A 26,611-nucleotide genomic window follows, 5' to 3' on the forward strand; every position below is an offset into this window, starting at 1 on the left:
GCAGTTTCCCATTTCATGTTCATCTATATTTCTTTGCTAAATTTTGTTTTACTCTTGTGTTAACTTCTCTTTATGATTTAGTGTGTAAATTTCAATGCATTATTGTGTATCCTACATGTAATTAGGCCTATGTTTATTGATGTTCAATGTGTGTTCAATGTTTTTTTTTAATGGACCTGAATAAATTAAATTTAATTGAGAAATTTTTTTGAATTGAATTGATACATCTTCTGAATGCAAGAATATATAAGTATTTACCACGATTGTCCTATAATAGAGTAGGGGTAGGCCTACTATTCTCATTCCTTTACCATGCAGGTCCGCTTTCAAGTTTCATGATAAAAAAACGTAAGAGGGTAAGAGGACACTTTTTTTTTTTTTTTTGTCTCAAAAGTTGAAAAATTGACATTTTGCTCCGTTGGGGGGGGGGGGGTAAGGTCACCTTTCTTAGGTCAGCCATGGGGTGATTTTTTTTTTTTTTTTTTAAATAATTTTTAATTTTTTTTTAAAAAAACCAAAGGGGGGGGGGGGGGTTTAGGGATTTTTTATGGGGGTTTACACACATAAAAATACCAAAGGGGGGATTTAACCCCCCCCCCCCCCCCCTGCGTACGCGCCTGGCTCAGCCAGGGTTAGAATCTCTGTAATTAAGTGAACAGCCTTTGGCTGAAGTGGGTGCCGTGCAAATATTATCAAATAAACTGATCTATTGACATGTGCTGGCATGGTTAAAAATCAGTTTAAACAAACTTACAATAAAGAAATGTTCTACTAAATTGAGTTGGATGATTAATAACTAACAATTACCTAAAATATTTCATCATATACAAAAAAAATTGAGTAAGAGAGAGAGAGAGAGAGAGAGAGAGATGAGAGAGATGTACATGTCTGTAGGGGACCCCACTGGAAATAAGCTCTCGAGCTTTCGTGGGTTATCCTGTTCAAACTGACTCAATTTTGATCTGTTCTCATTGTATATTGTTGTATGTTGGAAGCTTGTCGAATAAAAATCAATCAATCAATCAGAGAGAGAGAAAATACTAAGAAAGAGACATTGACATAGCAGCTATAACTGAGACATGGCAAACGCCTGATATATCAGATGAACAGTTGTCGATAAATAATTACTTGACATTCACGGATTATCGCCATACACGGCGTGGTGGGGGAGTAGCATTGTATGTTCAGAAAGATATACCGATATTTCCCCTTACCATGATATATGTTCCTTCTGAATATGAATTTGAATGTGTCTGGTTGAGGATACGACCGCATAGATTACCTAGATGTATATCAAGTATCATTGTATGTGTAGTGTATATCCCACCAGGATCCCCTCATCACACAGCCCTGATTGATCACATAACCAATTCAATTGATGTTTTAGGCACTATGTATGTAGACTGTGGATTTGTTATTTTGGGAGATTTTAACCGGGTAGATGTAGACCCTTTGTTGAGAGTACATGGACTCAAACAAATGGTAGATAAGCCAACTAGAGGTGAGGCGATTCTTGATTTGATATTGACCAATATGAAAAAACACTACATGTCAGCCGCCATTGAGTCTCCTCTGGGAATGAGTGACCATAACACGGTGATATGGACTGCAAAGAATAGAACAAAGGCTCCCAACAAGGTACTCAAGAAAACATCACGTCCAATGACATATCAAGGGATCCACGAGTTTGGAAGGTGGGTTACATCCCAATCTTGGCAGGAAGTCCTTTCCGTACCAGAAACGGAATCAAAAGCAAACGCTTTTTATACATTGATCCAAGGAGCAGTAAATAAATACTTTCCTCGTAGATCAGTCAAACTGCACAGTGCTGACAAGCCTTGGATGACCGCACGAGTGAAAGAAACCATCAAGATGCGTCAGGAAGCGTTTGCCCAAGGTTCCTTAACCGAATGGAAGCGCTACAAGAAATTGGCCAGCAACCAAATCAAACAGGCTCAGGAGAACTTCTATGACAACTCCTTAGCAGGGCTAAGATCTTCAGACCCCTCGGAGTGGCATAGTGGCATTCAGCTCCTCGCCAATAAGATCAAAGAACGCTCTCCTATATCTGTGCCAACGCTCCCTGAAGCCAGTGATGAGGAAATAGCTAATGCCATTAACCAGGAATTTTCATCTACATCACAGGGTCGACTGCCTCTAAGTACTTCCGACCTTCCGACATATCTTCCTTCTCTAGAGCCTCCACAGGTCAAAGTGTGGGAGATGTATTGGGAGCTGAACAGGATCAACATTAAGAAAGCCATCGGCCCTGATGACTTGCCAAACAGAGTTCTCAAGGAATTTGCTTGCGAGATCAGCATACCCATGACAGACATTTTCAACTCCTCTCTCAGGGAAGGCAAGGTCCCTCAGATCTGGAAAGACGCAGATGTTGTTCCCGTGCCAAAAGAGAAACCTCCTGTCATCACAAAACTCAGGCCTGTGTCACTAACATCCCAATGTGCGAAAGTTTGTGAGGGATTCGTGGCTAAATGGATCCAACATGACATGGGGCCAAATATTGAACGACATCAGTATGGAAGCCTCAAAGGCTCATCAACCACACACTGTTTGATTGAAATGATGAATCAATTCTACAAGGAATCAGACAAACAGGATTTTGTAGGAAATCTTGTGGTCACAGATTTCTCGAAGGCGTTCGACACGGTAGACCACACCGTGGTTGTAACTAAGCTCTTAAATATGGGAGTCCGTCCGGAAATCATCCCGTGGATCGCCGACTTTTTAACGAATAGGCACCAGAGAGTAAAATACCAAAGCGCTATCTCCTCCTGGAAGAAACTAACCTGTGGCGTTCCCCAAGGAACAAAGATCGGCCCCCTAGCCTTTCTAGCAGTCATCAATGACGCACTGGAGTCGACAGAGTTGCATACATGGAAGTATGTAGACGATCTTAGTATCGGCGAGACCAAGACCGTCAATGAGCCTTCTCACCTGCAGGAAGCTGTCAACGACCTGGTGCAATGGGCTGACCAAAACTACTTGAAACTAAATGCAGCTAAATGTAAACAACTGCAGTTTTGCTTCAAGAGAACCAAACCAGCACCCCCAGACATATCTCTAGACCCGAATGTTTTGGAGGTGGTCAATGAAACGAAAATCCTCGGTGTCTGGGTTCAAGGTGACCTAAAATGGGACAAACAAGTCAAAGAAATGATGTCGAAGAGCAAGAAACGGGTACATATACTGAGCAGACTGAAGAGATTTCGAATCCCACGAGAAGATCTAGTTGCCGTATACAAGTCCTACGTCCGGCCAGCTCTGGAATACGCAGCACCGGTGTGGCACCCTGGACTCACAAAGCTGCAGACTAGTGCACTGGAAAAAATCCAAAAGAGGGCGATGAGGATTGTACTTGGAGCTGAACTCACTTACACAACTGCTCTCAAAGAAGCTTCAATAGAAACATTAGAAGAAAGAAGGCATGACCTATGTACAAAGTTTGCCGAAGCATGTGTACGTTCCCATATATACTCGAATGTGTTCCCTCTCAACGACACAACTCATTCCATGCAGCTCAGGACCAGCCGAACGTACAAATCTATCAATGCCAGGACAAAAAGATATCAGAATAGCTCCATTCCATTTCTGACAACTTGCCTAAATGAATAATGCCAAGGTTGTATAAAAGGGGTGAATAGAGAACAATGTACGCATAACTCTTTTTGACGAAACCGGTGTCACTATTTATTTAATTATTATTATCGATATATATTTTGAAATCAGAACATATTTCTCATATAATTATATTTCCAGGGGCATAATTGATTATCGAAGCATGAACATGGGTATTACGCATAACATTACAGGTATCAACAACGTTATTTTTTGTTCAATTAAGCACTCAAATACCTTATCAATGACTTCTTTACCCAATCTCTACTGAATGTTGCAAAACCAAATTAGATAATATTATTAATGCAAATATTGTTGTTGTATATATATATATACATTGAATTATTTTTAATGCTAATATTGTGAATTGTCACTAGAAAGTGATCTAACTATTGATGACAATTCATTGTCTTTACTAATTATATGGTATTTTAACTAGTAGTATATTTGAAACAATTGTGAAAGAAATATGATATGTTTTTAATTGTAAATTGTCATGCAATTCAGCCCAGGCTGCGAAATGATGATATTAATAAACTGAACTGAACTGAACTGAAAACTCAAATTTTGTTAGAATGGAAATGTTTTAATCATCATGATGGCTAATCATCTCTTAATTTCTCAAGTTTTAATCCAAGAGGGGGTGTTTTATAATCCAAATTTCCAAGTCCTGCATTATGATGACAGGGCGAGGTCAGTTCGTGGTTCTATGTAGATTATCTGCCTAAAATTAATAGCAAGAACATGTACGTGTCTACGCCACTAGAGGGACTAATTTACGGAGGACATACATGATCGAATCTCTTTGCAATGAACGTTGCTTGAAATTATCATAACGACAGTTCCATCGTGTCAGAGAGAAGTTGCGAGATATAGGTCAGGAAAGGAAAAAAAGATTAGTGTTTGAATAAATTTGAATTAAAAATGTTTTAGACTTTGATTTGTTGGGTTTTTTGTTCATCTAAAATACTCGAGGGAAGGAAAAGCAGGCTGAATGTTGATAATTATATGGTAATCAGGCGCGGATCTACGGGGGGGGGGGGGTTTAGGGGGTTCAAACCTCCCCCCCCCCCCCCAAAAAAAAAAAAGAAAGAAAGAAAAAAAGAAAGAAAAAAGAACGCACGCTGGAGAGAAACCCTTTCAAGTGCAAATATTGTGAGAAGATATTCAACTCATCTGGTAACTTAACCAAACACATGATAAAAAGGCTGGATATAACTGTGTATTAAGCTGTTACTTGATTTAAAAAGACGTTATCATGCACTGCTTTTTATGGTCTCCATTGTGTTAATAGATGCCAGGAAAACATCACTTACGGGGTTCAAATAAACACCCCCAAAAAAATCGGCTCGCCGCTACGCGGCTCGTGGACGATGCTCTGCATCGTCATTATTTTGGTCAAACCCCCCCCCCCCTTAGCAAAAAGCTAGATCCGCCCCTGGTAATTTTGTTGAGTTAAATCATTTTTTTTGTTTATTCATCAAATTAATGAGTACCGAAGTGTGACGTCATACAGGCCAAGTTGTCAAGGTTGTCAACATAATTTCTTGCTAAACAACGCAAGGACCGAACACTGAATTTGCCCTGCTCCATCTCGCTCTCGTTTGTCATTGCCTTCATTTTTCCTCGCTTACTTTATTCTTACCACGGAATATGTAATGTTTATGCACGTGTATGCCTCTATTATTGAGAATATACTCACTAATATCGCTGAAATGATTCTTCTCCTACCACTTTTTCTTCATTTACTTCTTCTTAGTAGTTGTAGTAGTAATAATAATAATAATAATATTTGCATTTATATAGCGCTCATTACAGTAAATGTATCACAGTAGTAGTAGTAATAGCAGCAGTATCATAATAATCATTATTATTATCATTGTTATATTAATTATTATAGTAAATATCGTAATTATAATCATTATTATAGTAATTATGTGTTATTGTTATTATTCTTATAGTTATTTGTATGCTTCTTCTTCTTATCATTATTATCGTATACAAAATACGTCATGTGCCAAGAATTTATTGCTACGACACATCCAAGATGTCTACCAAAACTGTCAATTCGTTGCTGAAATATTATCAAGCCAAAAGAAGGAACATTAGAATTTCTATTTTAAATTGAAATAAATTATGTAGGAGAAATAAATAGAGAATACAATCATGATTTTGGAACTAGGGGATTAACATGGACATAATGCACTTGTTTACATAACCACATTATCTCTTATTCGTTCTACCTCCAATGCTTTCAGACTGCTTTTAAAACAATATCATGTTTGTCGATCACAGTTCTATGTAGCTTGATGTCTCATGGTAATTTAATCAATCTAAGCAACAATAAATATTTCTGAATTTTAGCGACAATCGTTCGCCATTGCTGCTCTTTAAAACTACTATGACGTGCAGTAACAAATTGAAATAAAATCGTTTAACAGTTGATTTCACTTGGTTGATTTTATTGTTCGGAATATTCAGCAGAGCGAGATAGAAATTGACATTCTCATGACTTACGACTTTGCATTAGTGTTCATCGTCTCTACAATGCTATTTGAACAATATTTGGTGACAAAAGACGGCATTTCTATGTATAGCTTCAAAAGCCATCAAATAACAAAAACATGGAAGATAAAAAGATCCTCAGTACTGGGTCTAATAATTAAAGAACACTTAGTTTGAACCCGGGTATATTCTCTCTCTCCTTTACTCCCTCGCTATCTGTATTTCTCTCTCTCCCCCCCCCCCCACACACCTTCTCTCTTTTTCTTTCTCTCTCCGTCTCCCTCTCTCTCACTCTCTCTGTCTCTCTCTTTCCTTCCTTGTCTCTCTCTTTTTCTTTTTCTCTCTCTCCTTCTCTCTCTCTCTCTCTCTCTCTCTCTCTCGTTTATTCTTACCAAACAGGGCCTCATGGAAGACCACGAAATTGGTGATATGTGTCACCCTGTATAAATATCAGAAATAAATAAAATAGATATATAAATTTGTTCCTGATGAAAAAAATATTAGGTAAGGGGATGTGTGGAAATTTTCTTCACAAAATTCAAGTTTGTATTTTTTTTCTGTACAGTCATTGATACTGTATTTCCTTCAAACTTTCAGTGATTTTCTTTTCTCATTTTAATATTTGTTTTGTATAAACCAACTTAATGCCAGAGTGAAAATTCCTCTCCATGATAACCAGAGATTTTAGAAAGATATGACGTCTTTCAAGTCCGGTTCGTTTCTTTCAGTTGTTTGATTTATTATAAAAGCATCGCTTAGTATGGGGGTATCAAGTTTGCCAAATAAGATTTCATGAAAGGAAAGAGACCGATTTTTTAGTGCAAACTTACGTCTATTGACAGTAGAACGATTGTACAAATATTTCCAATTGGGTTATGTTGACAATACCACGGAAATTATATCGGGATTTTCCCATATTTTTTTCTTTTCAGGAATTTAATGTGGAAAGAAAATCAAGTTCAAGTTTCAAGTTTCAAGTTTATTTCACATTTCACAAATAAAAAGAATTCACATAATTGACAAAAAATAGAACATAATATGAAATATACTAAAAGTGTCACATTATATAATTAATTCTTTGAAAAGACGTCGAAATTAATTGTAATGAACATAAGGTTATACAGAGTGAAATGTGAGGAACCTATTAAAAAGCTTAGCTTGTAGATTATAGGTTCCCATAAATAAAACTAACATTTGGTTGAAGTAGTTGTAATGTTAGAGGACGTAACAGTAATAATCGCAAGAAGCCTTAACATAAGATGATTATACAACGTGAAACAAGCAAAAATAACAAAAATAGCAAATACAGCAAGCAAATTAATTTGTTACCAAAGAAATGAGACAATGGTCACTTTAAAATATTGAGGTCATTAAACGAGGTCATTGAACGAGGTCATCCGAGCGAGGCAGTAGACATGAACAATCATGTTACAGTAGTGTACACAATAACGTAGACCGTAGCCCAGACACAATCCTGTTTCCAAAATGCATTCGAACCCACCGACGCACGTCTGCTCCCAGAGAGCCCCAAGGCACGCAAACGCATTCACCCGCGCCACGCCCCACGCCTCCCAGTGAGTAAGCTGATCAATGGAAAAAAAACTGTTTAGACCAACAAAACCACTGGCCGAAATAGAATGAGGGAAGGAGAGGATTTCTTTTTTTAAGTATAAGGTTCGAATAAGTTCTTCAATCTATAATATTGAATTAACTCTACAAGACTACTGTGATGACGGAATTATTGGTCCCGACTCCCAGTATTTTTTCCTACAAATTATCAGGATTTCTCTAAGTTTTATTTGTTTTAATGAGACAAATTGAAAAGCTTTTTTTTTCGTTTCCCCCTCGTCCCTTGAAATAAGCCTTCTTTGAAATAATTAGGTTTAAGGATAGTGTAATGTTGGTGATAGGATTTGGAAGATTGAACATGACCTATAGGATTAATGTCGTATAGGGTCGATTCCGAATAAGTACTTTTTACCTATTTATTTATTTACAGTTTAATTTAAGCAGGGTTGCCTATTGCCTTAGTATGGCGTGTGCTTGTTTCTCTGACTAGGGCGGGCACATTCAAGTCCGAAATCTGATGAACACCCTCCCCACAAAAAATATCTTTATAAATGTTAAGAAGGTCGTCTTAACCCTAAAATCCATTTGAGTATTGATCATGCGTGCCTTATTGCTTTTTTTGTGTACAGAATGCCAGATGTAATATTCGCCCATTGTTATTATGCAGTACAATGTATTATGTACATAATGTGTACGCTGTAATATTGCCATTACATTGTAGGTGCCAATTCATGTACTTCAAGGGCGACCTCCGAGATTTACCCGAGATTTACTCGAAACTTTTTTTGGTCTAGGCGTGACCTCCTGACCTCGTGTACTTTGTTTCTCGGCCTTAGCATTATTTACAGATAGAAGGATTTGCTGGATCTAGCCGAATCGGGTAGCGGAATGATTTAAAAAAAAAAAGAAGTTATATTCAAGTCTTTGCAAGTCAGTGAGGTTACGATCATTAATATTACAATATAATAATTGGTTGCTTGTTTAATAGGGTTGGTGTCATCGTCAATCCTTCAGTCCACCTTTTTCCGTCTCGGAGCTCGTTCTTGAACAATATTAAATTTGTTACTCAATTTTTTATTTTTTTTTGGTGTTTTAAAATTTTATATTCTTATCATGTAAATGTTTTGTAAATATTGTGATTCTTGATGATTTGTTTAATAAAAACATTAAAAAAAAAAAAAGACGGTCGTCTTATATAGTTTCAGGCGCTTCTTGACTAAAATATCGCTGAGAAGAGGAAGAAAATGAAGAAGAAGAAGATAAGAAAAGGAAATGGAGAAGAAGAAGAAGAAGAAGAAGACGAAGAAGACGAAGAAGAACAAGAAGAACAAGAAGAACAAGAACAAGGACAAGAAGAAGAAGAAGAAGAAGAAGAAGAAGACGAAGAAGAAGAAGACGAAGAAGAAGAAGAAGAAGAAGAAGAAGAAAAAGAAGAAAAAGAAGAAGAAGAAGAAGAAGACGAAGAAGAAGAAAAAGAAGACTGAGAAGAAGGAGAAGAAATAGGAAGAAGAGCAGGAGAAGAAGGAAACGGGCTACCATATCTTTAGTTGCCAACAGGATAGAAATGTGCTGCAGGAGAGTTTTTTCCTTTATGTGCTCCTAAGGTCCTGGATCCGTCACGGAATTCATTTAACAAAGTGCCATGAACTTGAAAAGATTTTGAGGCAAAGCATGAGATCCACGCCACTCATTTCCCACCCACAGAAACAAACGAATTGACATAATACGCTTGGGAGGGCAAAACGGACAAAAGATTTTTGTTTGATATGTCCTTATTCTCGGTGAACCCTACCAGAACAAAGCCTGGAAATATTATTGCAAAAGGATTGTGAACTTTAGTACCAGTTTTCGGCGATGCTGATGTCATTCGATCCCATTCATTGCATGAATGAGCCGGAGTAGTATAAAGTCTCCTATAAAACCAAATACTATTCAGAAATCAAAAAGTATACATTCTGTTTGAGATTGGTAAACTGGAATTTTTTTAGTCGTGCACAACTTATGATTATCGAAAAGAAAGCGTTAGGAATCAACTACAAATCAGAGTTCAATAAGGTCTTGGTCCTGCTCAGTATCAAGCAATGGGTGTGACGTATACCTTTCTATTCATGTTGCTTGCTTTGCATTTAAGACCTGGATATTGCTTGTCAAAGGTAAGTTATTATTTGCTTTCTATGATAATAATAATAACTTTTACTTATATAGCACTTTTCATATGAGATTTATATCAAAGCGCTTTACAATATTGAAGCAAGTAAAACTAAACAGAGTAATGACAAGAGAACAAATTTAAAGTGAAAATTTCAAACATAAGATAACAAGGTAAGGTTACAATTTAGGAACTAGGTTGAATATGCCTTTTCCATTAAATAGGTTTTTAAATTTGATCTAAACAAAGTAATATCAGAGATGCAACGAATGGAGGCTGGAAGAGAATTCCACAAACGTGGAGCAGAGCATGAAAAGGACCTCTCACCAAAGTATTTTGTTTTTGCTTTTTAACGGTCAAGAGAGTTTGATTTGCAGAACGAAGGGGCCTATTTGGTGTGATATAACTGAATCATTTCAGAAAGATAATTTGGGGCATGACCATGTAGATACTTGAAAGTTAAAAAAAACTTTGAACTGGACGCAAACGTTTTTTAAATGTTATTTATTTTTTAGTTCCATGATTCTGTGGTAAAATAATAATTATGGTATAGTATAACGACAGACGGGTGAGAATTTAACGAGGGCCAAGGAAGATGGAAGGCCTGGGAAACTGTAGAGAATCATGGAAGATACAAACTAAAGACAACAATTGATAAAGAGGAGATAGCTGAACACAAACTATAGACGTGAAGTAAAGTAATAATGATTTGGCTTTTTATTGAAAAATTAACAGATCAGTAACGGAGTCCAGATAATCTGACCAGGAGGGTGTTTCACAAAGATCCTAAGTTGAACTTATCTCTAAGTTGGAATTAACAATTATAGAAAGCCATCAGCATCCTTAAAAATATTTTGTAAAAGTTATTTTAAAAGGCATAAAATGTTGATTCAAATCATTCATAGTTCCTACTACCCTGTAAGATTTCATGTTCTTGGCGTGGAATTTATGAAAAGTCTAAATTACTTGAATTTTTGCTTTTGAATATATTTCATTATGAGGCTACAAATGGCTCTCCATAATATTTAAGTCCGACTTAGAGTTAAGTTCGACTTAGAATCTTTGTGAAACACCCCCCAGGGGGACAAGTTCAAAAGTTCTTTGACAATCAGGCAAGCAAGGAACAACAACAACAAACACAAAACCGGGAAACAATTAGTGGGCATTTTTTTATATTTTTTTTAAAACTTAATGTGAACTTAATAATCTACTCTTATTTTTGTCTTGCCTCTATAATTATGATACAAAAGGTAATGGAGCCTGAAGATCTTCCAACCTTTAAAGCAATTCAATACGAACGCTCATTAAATCTCATAGAGAAACAAAGGTGTTAGGGCGATTTTTACCCGCCAGACGATTTCGTGAGTATTTACCTATTATGTGGTTAAGGCCGTTATTATGTCAATTCAATATTAATTACTTAGCCAATAAGTCATAATTTCCGCATTCTTAGAGGATAAATACTCTTTTTTTTTCTCCAAGTTTACATAATTCGGGTTAATATCAACCTAGGGTAAAAAATGTCAATGAGGAAATCAATAGTAAACCAACCCAGTGCTTTACTCATATTGTTATCCCTGTTATACCTAATTAAATATCAAGAACGTTAATCATAATAATTTGGAAATTCTTTTCCCGGATACATAACCTGAGGCGGTCAACAATAAAATGCAAGCAGCATAACACGCGAAATGCATCATCGCACATTAAAATCATTGTTTGATTTTCATCAGCTAAACGAAAAAAAGAGGAGAAGGGGATAACATTGATAGATTAATAAACAGGTTGTGTGTGCGCGTGTGTGGGTTTGGGTGAGTGGGCGGGAGAGAGAGAGAGAGAGAGAGAGAGCCGGAGAAGAGAAGGAAATTGTTGTTATATTGATCAACCTATGTTGGTCCCACCAATTTTGGGTAGATAAACAAGTCACAGTCAGTGGGAGATCTAAGATTTTATTCCGTGGGGGAGCAAGCATATTTTGTGTAAATAAACGACAAGTAACAACAAGAATATAACAAACTAAACGAAACAAACTAAAGCCATTAAAAATAATATTCATGTTTAGCGTTCCCGCCCGCTTCCTTTTTGGGGACCGCCTACTTTTCTTTTATTTTCTTTTTTTCCTATTTAAAAAAAAGAAAAAAGAAAAAAAAAGGCCTCCTCCTTCCTTTCCCCCCCCAAAAAAAAGGCAGGACGTTTAAATATTTGGCCTTACATCACCGGGAAGGGGGTACATGTGTGTGTGTGTGTGTGTGTGTGTGTGTCTAAAAGTACTAACCTTTTAATGGGGTACATGCCCCTTGTACCCCCTTGGATCAGCCAATAATAGTCTTGAAGACTGTAAAAGTAATGAACCTGTAACAACTCATATGGAATCAGCGTGGATTGGTTGTTTACCAATATAGAACTTTTCTGTCATACCCTATTTGCCATGAATTGTGTCATGTAATCTCTACCTAATCCTTTCTAACATTATTTTTGCTTCCTAGTATCATGGAATGTTGACAAATGATGAACTTGGTTCTTACTCAAAGAAAGATCAGATAAAAGGTGAGAAACAGCTTTAAATGTTTGGCTCCCGGGAGTATTTTCAGTTTTCTAACTAGCTTTTAATTACAAGATAGAGCACGCGATCTCAATTTACTGGATGTAAGTGTAAGCCGGCATTCTTTACAAATTAAAAGGTGATAGTTGGTATCTTTTATGAAGACATTTCATTTTAAACATCCTTCTAAATACTTATGTTCCTCCGAGCTTATAGAAATACGGAATCGAGAAGTCCAATGACGCTTTTGATCAAATAGATTTCTATTTCGTACATAAAGATATGGATTGTGTTGAGACAACGTAATATGGTTTAAACTGTGCTTGTTAAACGATATTGCATCAAGAGTTTATGATTATATCAGCAAATAATTACAGTCTATCGCTATAGGATGGTTTCCTCATCCAGAACAAACAGAAATTTTGCTTCATTTTAAACCATAATGACACGTACAAAACAAACATGCCTATTACCAGGAGAGAATAGTTAAAGATTTTAACTTATTGCCCATCATAATATCACACCAATTTTATATTTTTCTTTATTTTTTTCTTTCTCATCCTCTTTTATGATATTTATTAGCATAACAACCAATACAAATAAATCAAGGTTTTACATCAGCCATTGGTAGAATTTTTTAAACTTTACCTTCTTTTCCCAATTTATAGTTACTGACACTTTCCAAATATGACTTAAAGTTTATAGTGACATCATATTTGGAAAATTTAAGTAACTATAAATCTTTTTCTTTAAGGCGAATTGATGTTGTATGCCATAGCACAACAAGAGGACGAGTATATGGTTGATTAAAACCAGTAGTTTCGTAGCACGTAGTATAATGTCTCAACTAAAACGTGCAAGAAGCCGCTTCTTATATTTTGTGAACAAACAATCAACAAACGTAGTAGAAACTACAATATTTACCAATAAACACTCAAATAAGCCTTTTCACTTTTTTGTGTGTCCATAACCGAATTCGCGAATTGAAATCACAATACATATTGTCATATTTGCATGGTACAGTAGTAGAAGGCCTAGTTACCTGCTCAACCAGAAAATTTTGTTCTATTTGGTGTAAAAGGGTTATGGGTAAGTCGATGCAGACCCCGATGTTTCCCTTCAAAGAATATGCCCCTGATTAATATATTTGTTTACATATTTTAAATATTTGCTCAGTTTGTTTTTACATTTCCCAGTTTAACCCGCATGCCTTCATATTATGGAAATTTTCAATTAACCCTTTAATACGTGATAGGTGGTAAATTTTCATATCTTAATTCTTTGCAGGATTAAATCTAACAGCACTTGTAACACTAATTAGCATAAAAATAAGTATTTACAAAAACAGGAGAGAATAGTTGAAGAATTTCCATTATTGCCCATCAGATTTATAATCATATTAATTTATTATCTGTATGGCGAATCAATTTTGTATGCCGTAGCAAATCAAGAAGACGAGTATAGGGTTGATTCAAATCAGTAGATTCGTGAAATACCACGTAGTATAATGTCTAAACGAAAAAGTGCAAGAACAAACATTCATATATACAACGATTCAACACGTAGTACATACTACAATATTTACCAGTAAACACTAGAATTTGCATTTTCAGTTCTATATCACACATTAGTTTTTGATTGCAGAATTTGTGAACTGAAATACACAAGTGTCACATACATGTTTTTGTAGAACTTGGGCCTAGTTACTTTCTCAAGCAGAAATAATCGGTCTATTGTGTGTAAAAGTGTTGGGTTAGTTGTTCAAAATACAGGCCACGACCTTCCCCTTTAAAGAACAGGCCTCCCCCCCCCCCCTCGAAATGCATGCCTTTTGTATTTAGCACGTACACAAATTGTTTGGAACCAGCAACCATGAAAACTGAGCCAGTGTGACGTCACACTTCGGAACTGTATGACAACTTGTGGTAGATCTATGGAGTGGGGTGTGAGGGGTAGGTAACTCTTTATCAACATTTTGTTAATCCCAGCTTTTGAGTATTTAAAGGTGTATTTATGTGATAAACTTACATTAACATTTTACTCATCTATATCTAGAATATGACATCATCCTGCCAAAGATACATGACCCTTCAAAAATGTCAAAGCGGAGCACAGATTCGACCAATCACAATGAGCAACACAGAGTCACCTTCACAGCATTCGAAGAGGAGCATCACGTGGTTCTGGAGAAGAATCATTGGCTTTTGAGACCCGGCTTAGAAGTGGAGTATCTACAACCGGATGGATCGATCCGGAAAGAACCGGTTCAGACTAGAAACTGTCACTTCTTTGCGACTTCTATCTCCCATGGCGGATCAAAGGGAGCACTGAGCACTTGTAGTGGATTGGTGAGTTAATAATCTTGATTCTTGTGATGTTGAATGAATCGTTGACCAAAGTTGAACCAAATCAGGCTATTTAGGCCTACCTATTCATTAAGATATGGGAACTTTGGGACAAAGAGGATGAGAAATATAAAGAGAGAAAGAGGAGGGAGGAGAAGAGAGAGAGAGAGAGAGAGAGAGATAGAGAGAAAGAGAGAGAGAGAGAGAGAAAGAAGGACGAGAGGGACGAGCGTATAAGGGTAATGGGTTAGCGAACCACTAAAAATTAAAGTATTTATATAATTATTACGATTTTCTCATTTGTATAGAGAAAGAGAATTTTTGAAAATGAACCCGGAGCTAACAGAATGAGAAAATCCAATCTTAAGGGCTTACGATTGTCGGTCTTGACAATGTCATACTATTTGTTTTGTAGTTCTTTAAATAACTCCTCTATTTTCATGATGGAATTAATCTAACCAAAGAATTATTAAATTGAATGATGTGTTAAACATCAAGGGGTATAAATAATAAAACACGGCCTAAAAATTCTTTGATTGTTCGAGCACCTTTTCATTTCAGAGAGGAGTGTTGTCATTGGATGATGACATGATGTTCATCGAACCATTAAAAGAAGACCATGCGAGAAGAATGAAGAGAAACATTGATGATACAACCCATCCGCATCTCATTTATAAACAAGCTGCCGATGTTGACGACGAAGATGACGTGTGTACAGTTGGAGACCGTAAGCTCCCCTATCAGTAATCCATTTATTCATCAAGATATAAGACGAATTAATCTAATGTTGCTTTGACTGATTCAGATACGAAATATGACCTGTGTGGAAGAGGCAGAAACAGGATTAAAGTGACCGTTTAAGATGTATATATTTCGAAAATTAAGAACTTTTTGAAAGATCACTCTTTCTCATAACATTGGCAATATTCTCTTTTGATGTACATATGCATTTCCTTACATGGACTAATCTTCCATTCGTTTGGTACTAATAATAACACCACTCCTCTCAGATTACTTTTTCGAATCATCGGGTCTTCGCGTCCGGTCGGGTGGTCGCGTACCACGACCTCTCGTGAAACGAAAACGGAGGATCATGACTTGTGAAGATGCATGTTAAGGACGCGATTTTCGCTAATTTTCCGTTCATAGGGTTTTCACAAAGTGTCGGGTAAATTGGACTAGACCATTTTGTAGATGAGAGTGGTTATTTCACAAACATTACCCCCGACATTTCTTGAATAAAAGTCGGGTAACGCGACCATTCGACCCGACGCGTTGCCCCGATTTTTCAAGGTAATTAGCCTCTCAGATCCTAACTATGAAATACACATTTTTTTGTGACTAGAAGATAATTCAAAGTGTTTTTTCCAGCATGATATTGGCAAAAACAGAATAGGAATCATAAGATTACTTTCCATAAAAATATGCCAATAATGAAAATGAAAATGAAAATAGGGACACCTCACACACCCTTGAAATATTGGGTAAATTCAGTTGATCAACATGCGCTTGTTGGTGAAATATTTACCAATCTGTTCGCTATTTCTATCCAGGTAAAGAGATCTATACCGATGTGTGTCAATTATCATATATTTACCAAGAGTATTTGATAAACTAGGGTTGAGAAAAATTTGCCCCTTTATTTCCTCTTTTTATTATCAAGTTGGCTAAAGTTTGTTGGTCAAAAAATAGCAATAGGTGAAGCTTAAAGTTAATCCAAACTGATGCAAGATAAAACTATACCCAAACATTTTATAAAGATATTTGAGTTTGGTCGATGAAACATTAAATGATGATGGGACCTTCTGGCCTATAACCAAAGAAAACTAATTTTCTGTCCTTTTATTAACATTTAGTACCAGTTGCAGATAATGGTGGATCTACAGGAACAGTGATTCTAGCCAATGAAACTACTTACAATGGTCCTTATCTTGGCGCTAAATACATAGAAATCTTCTATGTGGTGGACAAGCTTGTTTATGACGAACATTTGGGAGAAACTGAGAGTTACGCTACTACTATTTTGAACATTGTAAGTACATGTTTATTTCCAATATATTAAGATAGGCTATGCCTGTGATATATTGTGGAGCAAACTTAGAAGTGTCGTAGTCCAGTGGTTTAAGCACTTGACTTAAAATTCAAAAGTCGTGGGTTCGATATCCCCGACACGGCACTAATGTCCTTTGATTGTAAATAAAATTGTTTATTATTCTTTGTAATGTACCCTTGAGGGCTTGGGAGGGGGGGGGGGTAGCGGGAGAGGTTGGCGAGGCGAGAGGGGTCGATAAGGGGATAGTGCATTGGTAAATTACTATGATTGAAAATTAATGTTGTATGTAAATTAATATGATGTTTAGCTTTTGGACCCCATGGAAAAACAGGACCATTTTGAAACTCATCCTGAAATGGGCTATTTAATCGCTTGTCTATACTCAACACATTTACTTACATTTTTATCACTTGAAATGTGTTTTTTATGTATTCTTTTTAAACTTGTATGCATATATGGATCTCGGAAATAAAAACATAGAAACAAACAAAGGGCATTAATCTACATTTGCCACTTAAAAGAGAGAAATGGGGACCCGGTTTGATGACAAAAGCATTTGTGTTAGAAATTGCCTATGCCTTCACGGTGACCATATGGTAGGAATACTCCCACAGAGAGTGGAGTTGGTGCACATTGTGCGTGAATGAATCCAATGACCGGGGTAACATTATTTGTAAAGCGCTTAGAGACGGTATAAGTTCGTTTTAAGCGCTATTTATTTCCGGATTATTATTATTAAACTTATATTCACAATAATCGTCCGCGTAATAAATGAAGCTGTTATTTTCTTCTTTTTCGTTTGTTCTTTTGTATTTTTTCGTTAATATTTACAGATTCTTTAAATAATATGTGAAGAAAAAAAAAGGTTTCTAAGTCAACCTAAATTCCCCTTGGGATCGGCGTTAAGCTTTATAAAGTAGCCAACGAATAAATTTACTTGAGATTACGTTAAGATACTACGACTATTTTTGACAACTCTATATTTTACGGTCACATTACAAAAAGATATATATTTTCCGGCAGCCAGTCACAGCCTGTTATTTTAGCTCTCTTTAACTTTCATTTATAATGTCTGATTTCAGTTGCTCCACTTTCATCCTTGTGATTTACTCTGATGAGTACAACATGGAAAGCTTAAGTATTCACTGCTAATATATGATACATTATTTCTTTCTTTTCATGTAATCATAGATGAGCAGACGATTCGCTGATCCGAGTCTCGATATCAGCATCCGATTCTCAGTGGTTCGTCTTCTTATCTCCACGACGACAACAATAACAGTAAGATAATATCATCGTTATGTCCTCGTTCGTTGAACAAACATGGGTTATACTCTTTTTCAGTTTCGTAAAGTATTTCATATCAAAATTGTGAGGTTTATTGTGTGTATAATCAGAATTTACCAAATTAGCGATTCGTTTATATTGATGATAAATTAGGTCAATGGGTACATTACACCAACAATAATTTACCTATATCTATTGTGTAGAAATATATAATATCTATATATTTCTATTCAAAATATTAACCTTGAGTTATCGTAATGTGATAACTTGGTTTTGCTTGCATAAAGATTTGCAGAAGTTTAAGATTATAAATAAAAGAGTCATATTAAGTGTTTTTATTGACATAAAATACATTTCCAATATTCCGTAATAAAGACTTTACATGGAAAGTATGTACCTCAACACTAGGGAGATGCATTATTTTTATAGGACAGATGTTCGACGGTCACACAATGTTTCAAGGCACCGTGTGCCATTGTGTGCCATAAAAAACACAAATCTGTTTATCTCCGATTAATTCACTCATTGAGTTGCTTCGTTAACCCCCACTCTCTCTCTCTCTCTCACACACACACACACATACACAAACACACGCGCGCACACATACACACCCACTCTCTCCACTATCCCTCTCTCTCCCTCTCTCACACACACACACACGCACACGCACATACACACTCTACACACTCTCTCGTTCTCTCTCCCTCTCTCTCCAATCTCCCTCTCTCCCACTCCCCTATCCCCTCTCTCTCTCTCTCTTTCTCTACCTCCCCCTCTCTCTCTCTCTCACCCTCTCTCTCTCTCTCTCTCTCTCTCTCACCCCCCCTTTTCTATCTCTCTATCTCTCTTTCTCCCAGGCGACCAACCCCTCTGGTGGTGAGGAGAGTATAACACCTGATGCTGTTGCCGATACGACCCTCCCAAATTTCTGTACCTGGCAAGCCTCATTAAGTGTAGATGATGACACCGATCCTAATGACTGGGACTTAGCCTTGCTCTTTACAGGGTCAGTAAAAACAAAAGAAAAACATTTTCGGAAAAGATTTATATCTACAAATCCCAGAAGATGGAATAGTCACAAATTTTGTTTATTTTGTATTGTGAGACAGATTTGTTTGCTGGACTGACGAAGGAATCATGAATAGTATTGAGAAGTCTTTCAAGTTCTAACTTCCTGGCTAGAAATCATTTGTTATGATTTCTATTGATACATACATTTTAAGAACACAAGTCATATAAAGTAAAAGCTGAAAATATTTGTAGTCTTCTTTTCATGAATTAATATTTCAAACGTTTCAAATTCAGTACATTAGAAAGGTGAAGACTTAGTAATCATTTGTGCCCGGTCTAATACAAAATGCGATTAATCCGCGGATTGATTACAAAATGTTCAAATCAGTCTCAAACTCATAAACTAATATCTTTTTATTTAAGAAAATTACAATAAAGTACGTTTTGTAAGCAATTTGAAATTTGACAAATGAAGAACAAAAATTATTCGTCACAGATTAATGAAATAATTCCTAAAAAGGCATTTATGAAGGATTTATACATTTTTTTTAATTACATTAGGAAAGTAGCCATTTCTTACTTCCTTATTTCCTTCCAACAGACACGATATCTACCGTGATAACATGGTTTACAGTTTGCTAGGTCGGGCAAGAGTTGGTGGAACTTGTAACGTCGATAGTAAGTGTTCTGTCACCGAGAATAGCGGTCTATCAGCAGGTCTTACTATGGCGCACGAAACCGGACATTCGTAAGTCATTTCAATAGGTGCTCTGGTTGAAAAAAAGAAAGAAAATGAATTCTCACAGAATAAAAATGAAATTTACACTGAATGTTAAAGATTACAAATAAATGTCATTTGCCAAAAAAAAATGGTAGAAAATGAATAGTGGCTGAGTAATGGGCATATAAAGGTAAGGAAATCAAGGTAAATAGGCCCGACACCATTTGTGTAGTCCCATATGCATCTTTTTGTGTACAGTGCTTGTTACTTTACCAAGACTGGGCCAAATTTATTATGATTTTGATGACTCCAGAACCTTGAAGTACACAACAATACTTACACTGTCGCTCATAAAGGTGGAATATTTTTTTAAATCCCAATTTATGGAATTATTTTAAAAATAATTTAAAAATAATAGATCTAGATAATAGTATACATTCCTAGATTTTCTTGAATAACAATTTGCCATTTTGTGTTTTGCGTGACTGCTGAAGCATGTGTATGCTACTATGCTAATCAACTAGGGGACCTATGCCCTTAAGTCATAAATGACAGTAATGAGGTTTAATGCCCCACAAAAGGGCACTAATATAGCACATCGACACGGTTTTGATCCAGGGGCCTCACAGTTACGAGGCCATTGCTCTGTCACTGAACCATGACTGTACGCAGCGGGGCTAGGGTACGGGGCAGTTTCCATAAATAAAATGAAAAACAGAAAATGCAATAAATTCTCAATAATTTATTGCATTTTACCCTGGTTCCCAACATAAAAAAATATTCTGTGTGCCCATGCCTTGAGCCATAATGCATGGCCGTCCAGAGGATTTGTTCATGTTGGGGACCGGGGTAAAATGCAATAAATTATTGAAAATTTATTGCATTTTCTGTTTTTTTGTTTATTTATGGAAACTGCCCCCTACCCTAGCCCCCGCTGCGTACAGTCATGGTTCAATGACAAAACAATGGCCTCGTAACTGTGAGGCCCCAGGATCAAAACCGTGTCGATGTGCTATATTAGTGCCCTTTTGTGGGGCATTATTCCTCATTACTGTCATTTATGACTTGAGGGCGTAGGTCTCCTAGTTAATAAGCATAGTAGCATACACATGCTTTAGCAGTCACGCAAAATACACATTGGCAAATTATTATTCAATAAAATATGAGAATGTATACTATTATCTAGATCTATTATTTTTAAATAATTTTTAAAATAATTCCATAAATTGGGGTCAAACTAAAATATTCCACCTTTATGAGCGACAGTGTACATGCTACATGATCAATTTTTTCTGATCCATTCCACACCTTTTTTTTTTCACAATGCAATCGCATGACCAGAACTCAACTTTATCTTTAATTAAGATTTTAACTTAATATGGAACAATGCAAGTAATGGGATATATCACTCGTATATGTTAAACATACACTTGGACTGCTGTTTTTTCAATAATCTGTCAAAATAGGACATTAAAAATACCACAAGAAGATTAGAATAAGAATATCTCCAGCACCTTGTATTGAACTTCTTTTTTTTTTTTGACTAACTAAATAATAATAATATTCTGCTTTTATATAGCGCTTAGTACAGAATATACTTAACCATGAATTCAAGAAAAATCGGCATTTAACTAGACTTGTTGTTTCTGAGAAGACATACTCTGTGCTGCTTCCTTGTTACTGAAAGAAGACAATTCCATTTGTTTATTGTTTTGGCAGGAGTAAAGCAGTAGCGAACACCATATTATAGGTATCCTTGTTTCGCAGTAAAGGTTATATTTTAACTTCGTGCATTGTTAAGTGGGAGAAAGATGGATTTCAGGTAGGCTAATTAGCCAACAAACAGGAGAACATTGTCTCTCATCCCCAGCAAGTTTCCACTGTCTACATTATTTTGTTGGACAGGTCATTATAGTTCATTTATGGACACTGGTGAACTTTTGAGACTTGAGAAGAAAAAAAAAGATCGTAATGCACTATTGCCAGAACTCAAGATTGTTACATTTTTTAATCTGGGTGACGTATTGCCCATGCTCTTCAAGACATACCAATCTAAACTTCCTAATTGAATTTCTTCTGTATCTACACGTGCATGACAAATTTCCCCCATGAAAGTCTGTGGAAGCCAATTACCCGACTTGAACATTATTATTGCATTCATTCATTCCCAATCGTATTATTCTGTATTAAAGTGTTTTTTTTAAATCTGCACCTTTGTTAGCCTTGGGGTGAGTCACGATATAAGCTATGGATGTACAGAAGGTCTAAACATCATGTCTACCAGTTCAGCACGGAGTAATGGAGCATTTGAATGGTCATCATGCAGCTCAGAACATATGAAGATCTTCATCAGGTTAGTGATATTGCGTGTAATTCTTACATTCAATGACTGTTTTGTAAGTTTGAAGAATGATGAGCGGAAAATGGTGTGTGACTTGAGTTCTTAGTTTGTATTCTAGAAGAGATACTACGAAAAGAGAATGTCACACAAGATCACTCGACTGCGAGAATGATATACTTTGACTCGTTCTTCTCCTTTCAGTTCTTCGTCATCGTAATCTTTATTTTATTTACCTATTTCCCGGACCTATTTAGCGTAATTTCATTTCTATTCATAGATTTTTTCGTTCATTTTAAAATAATTATTATCAATAATTTCGCTTTTCTATCTTTACCCTCAACGCTGTTGTTGAAATTGGCCATACACGCATGGTCCTCATGTGTGAAAGACATATTAGATGGATTAGGAGCTATCATATATATTTTTCAAATCGAGAAATATTATTAATATCATTTTTAAGAGAGTTTAAAGTGGCAATTCTGACCAATATTCGGCAAGGTAAACGAGTTAAAATAGTTGGTATACGGGAAGTTTCTCTGCCGTATAGACTTTCTGACCAAAACTGGAACAGGAATCAAAAAGATAAACAATTACCAGGTTTGACAGACCCCGGTGCAACTACTTACTCTCATTGTTCATAATTATCATTAAATGTCTCGGTTTCACAAGACTCATGGTCGACTAGACCTGTAGTTTCAAAGGGACAACACCCATAGGCCCGAATTCACAAAGGAGGTTTGTCGACAAACCTCCTTTTGCTTTTTACGAACCAAGGTTTGTAAAAACGCGTCGAAACGCGTCATATGACGCACATAAACCTGGGTTTGTCGACAAACCTCCTTTGTGAATTCGGGCCGTTGTGTTTCATATATAGGACGGGGTCAACAACACACCAATAAGATCTGGCAAATGAATTTCATATTATATTCACATTAGACACTCTCAAAATTTTCTATAGAGTTTGTAATTTGTTTATTTCAGCTCTCGAGACTGTATGGATGATTTTCCAACTACTGCCCTGGCTCCCATTCTAGAGCTTCCGGGTCAAAGTGTCGATGACCAGTGCAAGATGGTTCTTGATAACCCATTGGCCTACAGCTGCGCTTCGTTTGTAAGTTGGAAATTATTTCATTCTTTACCAGCTTTACAAAACCAAACCCTCTTCAAATTCTATTGCATGTACTGACATGATATACCCCTTGGCACATTTAAAATATTGGTCTTGAAAGAATAATTAGCCGTGGCTTAAGCTAAATTAGGATTTCCCTGCAGCTTACTTACAATGTTTCCTTGGGAACTTACGAAGTTTCCTAATACCTACAAATACAAATTCGCTTTCTCAGCATTCAGGTAAACATGCTCTACTTAAAACCTAATATATCTTGTTGAATAGTGGTCATATAAAGATAAAATGATTATTATTCATGATTTCATCGTAGCGGGAGGAGAGACCCGTCTCAGTGATTCAGATCACGATTTTCCCCTCCATGGCACAGGTGACGCCAAATACTACTACTACTACTGTTACTAGTACTACTTCTACCACTACTACTACTACTACTACTACTACTACTACTTTTACTACTAATAGTAGTGATAATGATGATGATAATGATATAATGATATAATGATAATAATGATATAATGATAATAATAATAAAATTATAATGATAATGATATTTTCAATTGATACAGACAACCTGCACTAAGTTGTCTTGCCGTACACCGGATGATTCTTCATGCTATTCTAGTTCGGTGCCAGCTGAAGGAAGTCAATGTGGAGATGGAATGGTACGTGTCTCCCTGTTCCTTACAGAAAAATCCAAGCCTGCCCTGCTGGAAAGAACACCCTCATTCACAGTGTGAATCACACTCTGTTTCACAGTGTGCTCCACAATGTTAAATTGGGGCGTTTTCACATTGTGGTCGATTCGTTTCACACTATGGTTCACAGTGTGGATAACCGGAAAAGGAAAGAACACACTCATTCACAGTGTGAATCACACTGTGTTTCACACTGTGAATGAGTGTGTTCTTTCCAGTAGGGTGATAGAAAACTACTCTAGAGGAAAACACACAAAAAAGAGAAGTAGAATGGAGGAAATCTGAATGAAATTGGGCGAAAATGAAAAAAAAATGGTTTAATTCTTGAAAATTGTTATCGCTATAGGTATGGGCGCTTCAAATTCGATGACTTTGAATGTCTCTGTGATCTATAGTGGTGGAAAATGAGAAGGTATTTAAGGATAAAAACATAAATTAATGATATTTATTTACACGAGAACGGTAGAGTTTCGCCACTACGTCACAATCCACTGATTTGAGATTCGCATACTAGAATTAGTGATCTCATATATTTCAAACAATCATAACCTTCTTAATATTGGTCCGATTTATTTTAAACTTTCTCCGTTCTGTTTATTCATCCAAATGAATTTATTACAAGGGTTGAATTGCTCTTTAATCTTGTTTGAGCTCGCACTCGTCTATTAAATCAACCTTGTCCCAGTTGTTTTGAGACTCCCCACCCCATCCCCTCCCATAATGATTTTCTCATAATAACCATGCCATAGATTAGACATCAACCTAATTCAGTTTTAAATTGTTTTACAGATATTCAATGAAGAATCAATTTGAATTTTGTAGACAATTTTGATTCAGCATGACTCTTTGATCCATTATATCTTCACAGTGGTGCATAAATGCAAAATGCGTGAGTACATCACTCGCACTGCCGTCAGCAGTGGATGGTGGATGGACCGAGTTTTGTGAAGAATTCTCGCCCTGCTCTAGATCCTGTGGGACAGGGGTTCAATACCGGAGTAGATCTTGTACAAATCCTACTACACAATGGGGCGGCGCACCCTGTGTTGGAGACAGTCATATCTACAAAATTTGCAATGAACAGGTAATGAACAATAACTTCTTCTGATTTGAAATTTAACGGCTTATTCAAAATTAAAATACTTGTACACTGTTTAAACTATTGCGATTTGGGGGGAAGCTTTTTGTATGTGGGTATGTGTGTGTTTTAGTGTGGTTTTTATTACATGAAATCAATGAATACTGGAACTAAATAACATTGTTTATGATAGATAACATTACTATGATGTAACATACCAATCCGTTTCTCTTCTTTTTTGAAAAACCATTGCGCCAATGTTATCTTTATTATTATTAATAATGGAATGTTCTGAGCACATTTATTCACCGAATCGACTTTACTCCGGTATTTGATGTGATATGTGATTTGATATCAGTGTTTGTATTTTTCTTTCCCCAAAAAGAAGAACAATTGATTTTAAAACGATACACTCTCTTTCGACTTTAGGACCTGCATAGTTGGTATTATGTAATAATTTTAATCACTTGTCTTACGCGTCTTCTTAATATTGAATTATGTATATCTTATGGTACTCTACAAACTATCCCCTTTTGAGAAGAGCCATCTACAGATCTTTGATTTCTTTTGGAAATTCGTTGAGGTTTTTTTTTCTTTCGGTATTGTATAATAATAATAATAATAGTTACATTTATAGGGCGCTTTATACAGACGTTTCTAAGCGCACAGGTGTATTCCTTGTATTCTCTGTTACACTCCTTCATGTTCCCGAAAATTAAATAGTAAAAATGAAATAAACTAAGTGATTTTTAAAGTTTATGGCACATTGCCACCTTTTAATTAATTTTTGTTTAGCCCTGCACGACTTCACAAGATGATTACCGCAACGAACAGTGTGCTGCAACAAATTCAATCCCATACAATGGTGTTCTGTACACCTGGACAGATTATCAACATTCTACTAGATTAGGTGAGTATCATGTTCTTGTTATATACAGCGTAAAGCAGGAAGTCGGGATCTTCCGATCATACGAGATAAAAGACATGGGATTTGGAGGTGGAGGGGTGTAATATTTCTCTTAATATTATTTTATTCTTTTCCCTCTGTTTAGCCGTTTCTCATATACCTAATGATCTATCTTTTCCTGTTGCCGTTCGATGTGTCTACGTGCCCCCGACCCACATACACACATGCACACGCACACACACGAACATACACTCCAGCGGTTGCAAATATTTAGCCATGTTAAAGGACGTATTTAGAGATTTAAAATTGGCTTGAATGAAATTGGCTTGAATGAAAACTGAATTATTAGAAGCCAGGGTAATAATCGGGAGCGCCAGGAGGGTCAAATCTGACTGACATGAGCGCTAAACAAGAACCCACTATTATTATTATTATAAGTGAAAGTTAGAGAAAAATATCGGAAAAAATAAAAGACGGTTTAAATTGTTTAGTTAAAGTCATGGAGAACCGAATAATAACAATTTGTTGATGTATTGTTACTCCATTTTTTGACAATTAGTTTTGGTTTCGCCGAAGATTTGTCATACTCAATAATGATTCAAAGTTATCATTGATGTAGAGCCTGGTTAGATTTCACCACATT

At 36.2% G+C, this 26,611-nt stretch overlaps 2 protein-coding genes and 1 long non-coding RNA gene across 3 annotated transcripts; all 3 read left to right on the top strand.

Annotated features, from left to right (window-relative positions):
* Window positions 1-9,662: 9,662 nt before the first annotated feature.
* On the top strand, window positions 9,663-19,213 carry LOC115921608 (A disintegrin and metalloproteinase with thrombospondin motifs 1-like). Its single transcript, XM_030979222.1, has 7 exons — window positions 9,663-9,863; window positions 12,346-12,406; window positions 14,457-14,749; window positions 15,308-15,473; window positions 16,603-16,778; window positions 17,991-18,080; window positions 18,944-19,213. Exons 1-7 carry the CDS (start codon window positions 9,792-9,794, stop codon window positions 19,211-19,213), a joined length of 1,128 nt encoding a protein of 375 aa, XP_030835082.1. The 5' UTR covers window positions 9,663-9,791.
* A 516-nt stretch (window positions 19,214-19,729) lies between these two features.
* On the top strand, window positions 19,730-23,345 carry LOC115921609 (A disintegrin and metalloproteinase with thrombospondin motifs 5-like). Its single transcript, XM_030979223.1, has 3 exons — window positions 19,730-19,845; window positions 22,040-22,171; window positions 23,141-23,345. The coding sequence occupies exons 1-3, from the start codon at window positions 19,823-19,825 to the stop codon at window positions 23,343-23,345; spliced, it is 360 nt and encodes a 119-aa protein (XP_030835083.1). The 5' UTR covers window positions 19,730-19,822.
* Window positions 23,346-23,874: 529 nt separating this feature from the next.
* On the top strand, window positions 23,875-25,967 carry LOC115921871. The gene is made up of 3 exons (XR_004063135.1): window positions 23,875-23,950; window positions 24,852-25,067; window positions 25,857-25,967. It is a non-coding gene; the product is annotated as an uncharacterized LOC115921871 (long non-coding RNA).
* Window positions 25,968-26,611: the final 644 nt, after the last annotated feature.

The sequence above is a fragment of the Strongylocentrotus purpuratus genome, unplaced genomic scaffold, assembly GCF_000002235.5.
Source record: "Strongylocentrotus purpuratus isolate Spur 01 unplaced genomic scaffold, Spur_5.0 spur5_scaffold_10, whole genome shotgun sequence".
Classification (NCBI taxonomy): Eukaryota; Metazoa; Echinodermata; class Echinoidea; order Camarodonta; family Strongylocentrotidae; genus Strongylocentrotus; species Strongylocentrotus purpuratus.

Excerpts from the sequence above, each read along its gene's own strand:
- LOC115921609 (XM_030979223.1), top strand. The coding sequence starts at position 19,823 with ATGGCGCACGAAACCGGACATTC. Across the intron at positions 19,846-22,039 it reads GCGCACGAAACCGGACATTC|CCTTGGGGTGAGTCACGATA; the intron begins GTAAGTCATTTC and ends CACCTTTGTTAG. Across the intron at positions 22,172-23,140 it reads CATATGAAGATCTTCATCAG|CTCTCGAGACTGTATGGATG; the intron begins GTTAGTGATATT and ends TGTTTATTTCAG.
- LOC115921608 (XM_030979222.1), top strand. The coding sequence starts at position 9,792 with ATGGGTGTGACGTATACCTTTCTATTCATGTTGCTTGCTTTGCATTTA. Across the intron at positions 14,750-15,307 it reads TGAGCACTTGTAGTGGATTG|AGAGGAGTGTTGTCATTGGA; the intron begins GTGAGTTAATAA and ends TTTTCATTTCAG. Across the intron at positions 18,081-18,943 it reads CCACGACGACAACAATAACA|GCGACCAACCCCTCTGGTGG; the intron begins GTAAGATAATAT and ends TCTTTCTCCCAG.